This window comes from Crocuta crocuta, unplaced genomic scaffold (assembly GCF_008692635.1).
Source record: "Crocuta crocuta isolate KB4526 unplaced genomic scaffold, BGI_CrCroc_1.0 scaffold73, whole genome shotgun sequence".
NCBI classification, from domain to species: domain Eukaryota; kingdom Metazoa; phylum Chordata; class Mammalia; order Carnivora; family Hyaenidae; genus Crocuta; species Crocuta crocuta.
In genome coordinates, this window is record NW_027529443.1 from 1052223 (window position 1) to 1060857 (window position 8635).

Consider the following 8635-nt stretch of genomic DNA (forward strand, 5'->3'; position numbering starts at 1 on the left):
CGCAGCCGAGGCCGCGCCCCCTGTCTCTGCCGCCACCATCGCCGCAGCCGCGGCCACCGCCGTCGTAGCCCCAACCTCGACGGTCGCCGTGGCCCCGGTCGCATCTGCCTTGGAGAAGAAAACAAAGAGCAAGGGGCCCTACATCTGCGCTCTGTGCGCCAAGGAGTTCAAGAACGGCTACAACCTCCGGAGGCACGAGGCCATCCACACAGGAGCCAAGGCCGGCCGGGTCCCCTCGGGTGCTATGAAGATGCCCACCATGGTGCCCCTGAGCCTCCTGAGCGTGCCCCAGCTGAGCGGAGCCGGCGGGGGAGGGGGAGAAGCGGGTGGGGGCGGGGGAGNCCTCGGGAAAGCGCATCCGGAAGAACCACGCCTGTGAGATGTGCGGCAAGGCCTTCCGCGACGTCTACCACCTGAACCGACACAAGCTGTCGCACTCGGACGAGAAGCCCTACCAGTGCCCGGTGTGCCAGCAGCGCTTCAAGCGCAAGGACCGCATGAGCTACCACGTGCGCTCACATGACGGCGCTGTGCACAAGCCCTACAACTGCTCCCACTGTGGCAAGAGCTTCTCCCGGTGTGCACGGGGCCTCGGCCGCCCACTGGGCGGGTGGGGAGGGAGGGACGGCTACGGAGGTGGCCTGGCCTTGGCTGGCGGGGAGGGAGGAGGTTTCTGAGGACGGGGACCGGGAGCCACTCCCTGGGAGGAGGGAGGAAAGCCTCTCCTGGTTACCAGGGAGCAGGGGGTGGTACTTAGCCGAGGAGGTGGGCCCTCCGGTTGTAAGAAAGCTTCGCGTGGGAGGAGGGCCCGCCCGCGCCGCGTCAGGGGGAGGGGTTTCCTGCGGCGCCGGCCCTCCGAAGCCTTGGGCTTGGACGAAAATGCAGGGCGCCTCGGAAAGGCCCGTGGTGCTAAGTTGGGTAGATTTGGGAGCGCGTCCGCTCCCCAGGCCCCTAACCCCAACCCCAACGTGTCCCCAGGCCGGATCACCTCAACAGTCACGTCCGACAAGTGCACTCAACAGAGCGGCCCTTCAAATGTGAGGTAGGAAGCCGCCTCCTCCTGTCCCGGTTTTCATGATTTTGATCCTCATTGTAGCTGTCTGAGCTCAGCCTCTCAGACCCCCTTTTTCTCTCTCTTCTTTTTGCTTTTTCACTCCATTTTCTCATCCCTCCTTCAAGGCCGTGTCATCTCACTCCCATTTCCTACAGATCAAAGATCCCCAAGGCTCTGATTCCTTTAACCTCTTGCCCCCCTCTCCCTACTCCCCAAAGCTTTAACTCTCCTGACACCCCCCCCACGCCCCTCGCCCCTCCCCAGAAATGTGAGGCAGCTTTTGCTACGAAGGATCGACTTCGGGCGCACACAGTACGACACGAGGAGAAGGTGCCATGTCATGTGTGTGGCAAGATGCTGAGCTCGGCTTATATTTCGGACCACATGAAGGTGCACAGCCAGGGCCCTCACCATGTCTGTGAGCTCTGCAACAAAGGTACATGCTGAGGGATGCTGGGAGGGCCAGGGACAAAGGGTGGGGACAAAGCCAGAGGCCCTTCCACAGACATGGGTTAAAGACGTGGGGCGTCATAGTCAAGAGCTCATGGCATCTAGAGCCCTTTAGGAAGCAAACGGAGCACCATCGGGAGGACCGAACCTCATTAAGTGTTTCGAGGTTTTGACTGGAGATGACCTACCAGGAAGAGTCAGTCTCGGTGGCGAGGGGAGGGGAGGGAGGGTGAGAGCAGGACTTGCTCCTTTGGGGCAGGAGTGGTCAAGAGCCAGTTCCCAAGGGTTGGAAGGCAGGGTTTCAGCTGTGCAGCCACACATCCTGCTCTTCGGCTCCTGGGGCAAGTGGAGCACGTTGGCAGGGGCTTAACAAGCTCGCACCCTGCCCCAGTAGCAGAAAAGCTGCTTTTAAACAGAGTCACATTTTCATGGAGTAATTGGGCTGAGACTGTATGGGGCCCTGGAGGGAGGGGACACAGCCGTCTCTGCTGAGGGTCAACTCTTCAAGTGGCTAGGAGTCAGTGCCCTGTCACCCCGGGAGATGTCCCCCAGCCACGGAGAATAGGTTCTGTGGGTACCAAGGCTAAGAAGCTGACCCCACTCGACCAGGCCCCAAACCTAGGGAGGGAATGTCCCCCCACCAGCCCCAACAGAGTAGTTGGCCCCAGGCTACCAAGGATACGGTGGGAGGAGGACAGGGCCATCTGAGCAGGGCGTCCCCAGCCTAGGAGAACAGCCCCGTCTCTGGGGTCTCCACCTGGCTGACCCCCATCCCCCATCCCAAACCACCCCCCCCCCCCAAAAGGNACGCGGTGAAGGACCACGGGCTCCAGGCCCCGCGGGCTGACCGCATCCTGTGCAAGCTGTGCAGCGTGCACTGCAAGACCCCTGCCCAGCTGGCCGGCCACATGCAGACCCATCTGGGGGGGGCCGCCCCCCCTGTCCCGGGAGACGCCCCCCAGCCACAGCCCACCTGCTGAGGGGGACCCCCGCACCCACCAGGCAAGGCGTGGGGCATGGCTGGGGGGGGGGGGATGGGCTGTGTGGGACGAGGGGGCTCAAAGGGCCCAATAGGGGATCTCAGGAAGGCCAGGGATGCCCATCCGTCACTGAAGTTAGGGAGACTTCTGGGGACAGGGAAGGCCCTTCAGGAAAACTGGGTAAGGATGCAGGTGGAGGCCTCTGGGGACTAAACAGGAAGTGAGCAACGGCTGTGTCCCAGGGGAGGGAGTCTGGGAATGAGTCTGGGGCAAGGGGCAAGGCTCTTGCCATTCAGATTGCACTGTGATCTCCTGGTGTTTCTCGCTATGCAGGTACTGGTGAGGTCTGTCCTATGGCGGCGGCGGCGGCAGCGGCGGCAGCAGCGGCGGCAGCGGCAGTGGCAGCCCCCCCCACAGCTGTGGGCTCCCTCTCGGGGGCCGAGGGGGTGCCCGTGAGCTCTCAGCCACTTCCCTCTCAGCCCTGGTGAGCTCTAAGTTGGTGGTGGGGAGAGTGGAAAGTGGAGGAAAGTCCCTTGGTACCGTCTCCTCTTCCCCTCTCTCTTCCCACCAACTCCTCACTACTTCCCCACCAACCAAGGAGCCTCCAGAAGGAAAGGAGGAAGAGATGTCTCTTAGGGGAATTCGCTAGGTTTTAACGATTTGTTTCTCCTGCTCCTCTCTCCTCCCTGTCAGACCTGACCCCACACACACACCTGCCCTCTCGGTTGTGGTGAAGCCTCCTGGACAGTGGGCAGGGGTGGCAGAGGACAGGAGCGGCCACTGCCCTCACCCCCTCTCCTCTCTGTAACCCCCTGCCCTGCCCTTCCAGGGATCTGTGAGCCTTCTCCTTGATGGTCCTTGCTCTCCTCCTTCCATCTCCCCCCACCCCCCACTACTGTCTGCTGCCCCTCCCTGGGGAGTTGGTGCTTTTTTTTTTTTTTTTTTCAGGGGGAGGGAGGAGAGGAAGGAGGGGAATCAAAAGATTCTGTCCCAGAGGGAAAAAGGTGAGATTGGAGAAGGGGCAGAAGCAGGGAAGGCAACGGTAGTACCTTCGTAAGGTGGGGTTGTTTAGGGTCAGGCCCTAAACATCGTCCTACCTAGAAGCTGTCAGGGGAAAACAAGTCAAGGGGAGCAAAAGAAGGAGCCACTAGGGCCAGAGGCAGGACAAGAGATGGAATTTTAGGGTGCCAGGGTAAACGGGGGGATCCAGGGACTAGAGGTGCTTCCTGGGGGTGGGGGGAATGCAGTCACAGTGTCTCCCCCGTCCCTCTTCCACCCCAGCTCCAGCCCTGGCCTTTTCTTTTCATCCCTCTCCCCCAAGACAGAAGCTGTGGCCCTGGCCATGTCATCGTGTTCCTGTGTCCCCTGCATGTTCCCCACCCTTCATCCCCTCCTTTTGCGCGGACCCCATTACAATAAATTTTAAATAAAAACCTGTCTCTGACTCTACATTGGATGAATGGCTCTCACCAAGCCCTCCGTCCCCACCCCCAAGGAGTTTCTTCTCTGCCTGGTGTCAGCCCCAGCCTTTCTCTACCCAGCGGGGCTCTGGGGCTCTGGCTCCTCCCTCACCAGAGGCAGCACCAGTGGCCGCAGCCCAGATTCAGGGTGGGGCCGAGGCTCCAGTGACTGGAGCGCAGGCTCCAGGACTCCCGGGTCTCCGGGGAATACCCAATCTGGGCAGACCCAGAATAGCCACTGGAGGCTTGAAGATGCCTGGGTTAGAAACCCAAACGGTTACCAGACAGAAATGCGGCGCTCCCCCACCCACAGGCATTGCCTGCTGCTGAGACACCCCACCCCGCCGAATACCTGCACACCCTTAAGGCCCTGAGCGGTGACGGTGGGTGGCGGAGTTGCAGAAAGGACGGGGAAGTCAGCCCCGGGACTGGGAGCAGTAAGGGAGGAGAAGAGAAACTGCACTTCTCCCCACCTGTCCCTTTCACTCTAGGCGTGGTCCTTTCCGCGTTTCCGGGCTCCGCGGCCCCAGCCCCCTCCTGTTCCAGACTGCCCCTGCAGCCTCTGCCCTGCAATTCCTTTTTGAGTCCTGCTCCAGGGACCCCGGAGCCTTCCAGTGCCCATTTCTGCTGCTGCTTCCTCGGGGGGGGGCGGGGGGGTAGTGGGACTTCTTGTACCGCAGACTCCCCTCACTTAAAACCCCACCCTGCTCCTCCTGAGCAGCCTCCCTCAGTTTTGCCTCATCTCCCTTCCCCTCTTCCTGCTTGTTGGGGTGCCACCACCGGATCCCGCCTGTCTCACGGGTCCTGTCTCCTCGCAGACCCCTCTCGGTTTCCCCCAGCCCCCTGCCTCGGTCAGGACCCCCGGTGACCGTTGACGGGAGGGGCCCAGGGCTTGGGAAGGGGGCGCCCCCAGGAGGCGCGCGTGGGAAGGGGTAGGGAGGGGGTGCGAGTGGTTACCCGGNCAGAGGGGAGGGGAGACCCGCCGCCTCCCTCCCTCGCTCGCTGACTCGCTCCCTCCCGGGCTGCGGCTGCTGCAACGGGGCGGCGGTGGCGGCAGCAGCGGGAGCAGTCTAGAAGCCGGCGTCGAGGTGAGACGGGGATGGACAGAGGCTGCGGGTAGGAGTGCGCGGACAGACGGCGGACGCCGGGCGGGCTGCACCGGGATGCGGGCGCCGGGCCGANGCCGATGGGAGGCGGCGGCGGTTTCCCGAGGGTTGAGGGAATTCCTGCGAGAGGGACTGAGAAGGGGCTCGGAGGAAATGCCCAGGTCCCCCAGGGCGGGGCGGGGGCGTCTGTGCCCCAGACGCGCAGTGAGAAAACTGCACCGGCGGGGCACCCGGGGAGGAGGGGAGGATGCAGAGGGAGTGGAATGTGAGCATCGGTCCTCTGCCCCGGTCTGCCTGTCTGCCTGTCGGAGTGTTACGAGCATCTGCACAGCTTGTTGATTTCGGGGTGCTGGGGCATCTGCTAGGATCTGAGAGTCTGGCTCCCGATGGGTGGACCCAGGAAGAGCCCGTGGGGAGGATCCTGTTTACAAAAGGGTTAATCTTCCCAGGGCTCTCCCAGCAGAAGACTTTGAGCAGAGCAGTCCTCCCCAGGGATGTCCCACCCTAAGGCAAAGGAAGCCCCAACTTTTCTTCCTCTCCCCTGAGGCAGCCCAAGGCTGGCCCTAAGACAGGAGCATTGCCCTCGGGCTGCAGTGCTGAGAGCCACCTCTTTCTTCCTCACACCAAACCTGTCTCCTCCTCTTCCAGGATTGCCGCTCTCTGCTGCTCCATCCTCTCCATTGAGGTCCTCTCCTCTTTCCCCTCTCAAGATGGCAGCCAGCAGCTCTGAGGTCTCAGAGATGAAGGGGATAGAAGAGGGTCCCCAAACCCAAGGAGAAGGGCCTGGCCATTCTGAAGCCGAAACTGGCCCTCTCCAGGTCCCAGCTGGGGTCCCAGATGAGCCAGAGGCCCTGCAGCCCGGCCCAGACAACACTGGGGCCCCTGTGGACTCAGAAACCAAAGCTGGACTGGCCCCAGAAACCACAGAGACCCTAACTGGGGCCCCAGAAACAGCCCAGGCCAGAGACCTCAGCTCAAGTCCAGGAGGGGAATCAAATGCCAACCCCAGCCCCGAAGAAGCATGCCAAGAGCCAGCACCCAAACCAGAAGCAAATAAAGAGGCCACTGCAGACCAGGGGTCTGATCTGGGGTCTGCAGCCCCACTTGAGCCAGCCTCAGAGTCTGCTCCCCAGCTGGACCCCCAATCAGACCCTCAGCCAGACTGCCAGCCAGGTTCCCAGCCTACCCCCAAGTCAGCTCTTCAGCCAGAGCCCCCTACTCAGGAGGACCCCACCCCCGAAGTCCTCACTGAGAGTGTGGGGGAAAAGCAAGAAAATGGGGCAGTGGTTCCCCTGCAGGCTGGCGATGGGGAAGAGGGCCCAGCCCCTCAGCCTCACTCGCCACCCTCAACAAAAACCCACCCAGCCAATGGGGCTCCTCCCCGCGTGCTGCAGCAGCTGGTTGAGGAGGATCGTCTAGGAAGGGCTCACAGTGGGCATCCAGGATCTCCCAGAGGTAGCCTGAGCCGCCACCCCAGCTCCCAGCTGGCAGGGTCTGGGGTGGAGGGGGGTGAAGGCACCCAGAAACCTCGGGACTACATCATCCTCGCCATCCTGTCCTGCTTCTGCCCCATGTGGCCTGTCAACATCGTGGCCTTCGCTTATGCTGTCATGGTGAGCCCCACGGGACCCTGGCCCAGGCCTGCTGTGGCTCCCAGCTTCCTGCCAGCACCTGGACAGAACCCCAGGAGCGGCCTTGTCTTCCCTCTCTTCTCTGCATGGATCTCACTTCCCAATTACGGGGCTTTTCCTGGCCTCTCCCTAAGGACTTTACCTTCTGAGCCACCACTGCCCTAACCCTTCAGGTGGGAGGGATGTCAAGACCTGTTCCACACAGCCTTGCTGACCTGTGCCCTCCTCCCCCTGCCTCTCCAACCCTCTTTCCTCCTTTAACCACTGTCCACGGGGCCTGCCTGTCTCCTCTGGACAACTCTTTCACCTGATCCCTGCTGGGCTGCCTTCTCCTGACCTGGGCCACGGTGCCCCACCCCTCACCCCACCCCCAGTCCCGGAACAGCCTGCAGCAGGGGGACGTGGATGGGGCCCAGCGTCTGGGCCGCGTGGCAAAGCTCTTAAGCATCGTGGCGCTGGTAGGGGGGGTCCTCATCATCATCGCCTCCTGCGTCATCAACTTAGGCGGTGAGTGGGGGTCTGGGACAGGCCGGGAGGAGTGGAAGGGTTGGCAAGGGCAGCTTTACTAACCCCCACCCCTGCTCTCTCCTGTCTGTCCTCCCTACTTCTCCTTTGTCTCTCCTTGTCTCCCCCTCCCCCCCCACTGTCTCTGTCTGTCCCTCCCTCTCCTCTCCCACAGTGTATAAGTGAGGGGCTCTGCCCCGCATTCCAAGATTTTCCTTCCTGTTGGGAGCTGCCTTGGGCCCATCCTCCCCTGGGGGGAGCCCAATCGATGGCCCAGGCCCGCACCCATAGGGACCAAGGGAGCCTGAGCGGCCTTGTTTACAGCTTCTTTCCTGCTGCTGCATCCTGCCAGGCTCCTGTGCCAACCGTAGGCCTCTCTTCTTCCTGCACTGTTTCTAACCTCCCTGCACTTCTGCCTGCATCCCCTCCAGCCTCTGGGCCTCCCTATCCCTGCACTTCTGGAAACCTCCCTGTACGTCTCACAAACTCTCTCTGCTCTCAGCCTCCCTGCACTCCTCCCAACTTCCCTGCACCTCAGCCCCAGTGTCCCCTTTTCAATTTTCACTGTCTTGGCATATTCCCCCATCCCTTTCTCCCGTCTCCCCTTTATCATCTCTCCTTCCCCCTTCACACCCTCTGCCCCCTTTCTGCCTCATCTCCCCTCCGCACCCCTTCCTCCCCTCAGGATCCTTTCCTCCCCCCTCCTGCCACCGGTTTCCCTGCAAAAACTCCAGCGCGTAGATCAGGCTGGGGGAGGGGACTGGTGTCAGGGGAGGGCTCCCCAGCTTGGGTTTCGACTATTTTCTGCTGGGACCACCCAGGTCCTGACGCCCCCGGGGCGCCTCTGGGTCACAGAGCTGGCAAGCCAGGCCTTGTCTGGGGACTCGTGCAGAGTGTCGTGCACGGTCGCTAGCTCTGTTTTGAACTCGCACCTGGGAGGAGGAAGGGGCGTGGCTGTTGACCCTCTCGGATCAGCCCGAATTGACCCGCCCCACCTGGGCTTTTTAACCCGGTCAGCGAGTTTCTTAAAGGCGTCGGGGCTGGGGTCATTCACGTGCTTTGTAGGGAAAGAACCCCGAAATAGAAACAACCAAAGCTCCCAGATGCAGGGAGCAAGTGAGGGGCGGGAAGCTCTATAATTATTTTCCAGGAGGACGAGAGAGGTTTGTTGCACGCGACAGTCCGCTAGGGAGGCGGGGACCTAGCTATGACGCTGTGTGGAGTTGGCGGGTTTTGTTTTCTTAAAAAAAAAAAGAAAAAAAGAAAAAAAAGCGTGGGGGGAACACTAAAAGTCTTAAAAAAAAAGATACATTAAACAGATTCTCCCTCTTTGTATGCCGGATGCTGCATGAGTCTGAAACACCAATAAACGGAGACTGCATGAGACTCGCCTCTAAGCCTCAGTTGGTCCTTACGTCTGTCCGCCGCCTCCGGGACCCGTAGTACTGCC

The 8635-nt window shown here is 61.5% G+C and overlaps 2 protein-coding genes across 2 annotated transcripts in view; both read left to right on the top strand.

Moving 5' to 3' along the window:
- Nucleotides 1-3921, top strand: part of MAZ (MYC associated zinc finger protein) — a 4532-nt gene extending 611 nt beyond the window's left edge. The window contains 5 exon segments of the mRNA XM_077760548.1: nt 6-339; nt 341-577; nt 979-1042; nt 1319-1490; nt 2818-3921. Coding sequence (XP_077616674.1) covers nt 6-339; nt 341-577; nt 979-1042; nt 1319-1490; nt 2818-2972 — 962 coding nt within the window. The 3' untranslated portion in view covers nt 2973-3921.
- A 991-nt stretch (nt 3922-4912) lies between these two features.
- Nucleotides 4913-8569, top strand: PRRT2 (proline rich transmembrane protein 2). Its single transcript, XM_077760388.1, has 4 exons — nt 4913-5032; nt 5699-6663; nt 7056-7188; nt 7361-8569. The coding sequence occupies exons 2-4, from the start codon at nt 5761-5763 to the stop codon at nt 7369-7371; spliced, it is 1047 nt and encodes a 348-aa protein (XP_077616514.1). The 5' UTR covers nt 4913-5032; nt 5699-5760; the 3' UTR covers nt 7372-8569.
- The last annotated feature ends 66 nt before the right edge of the window (nt 8570-8635 follow it).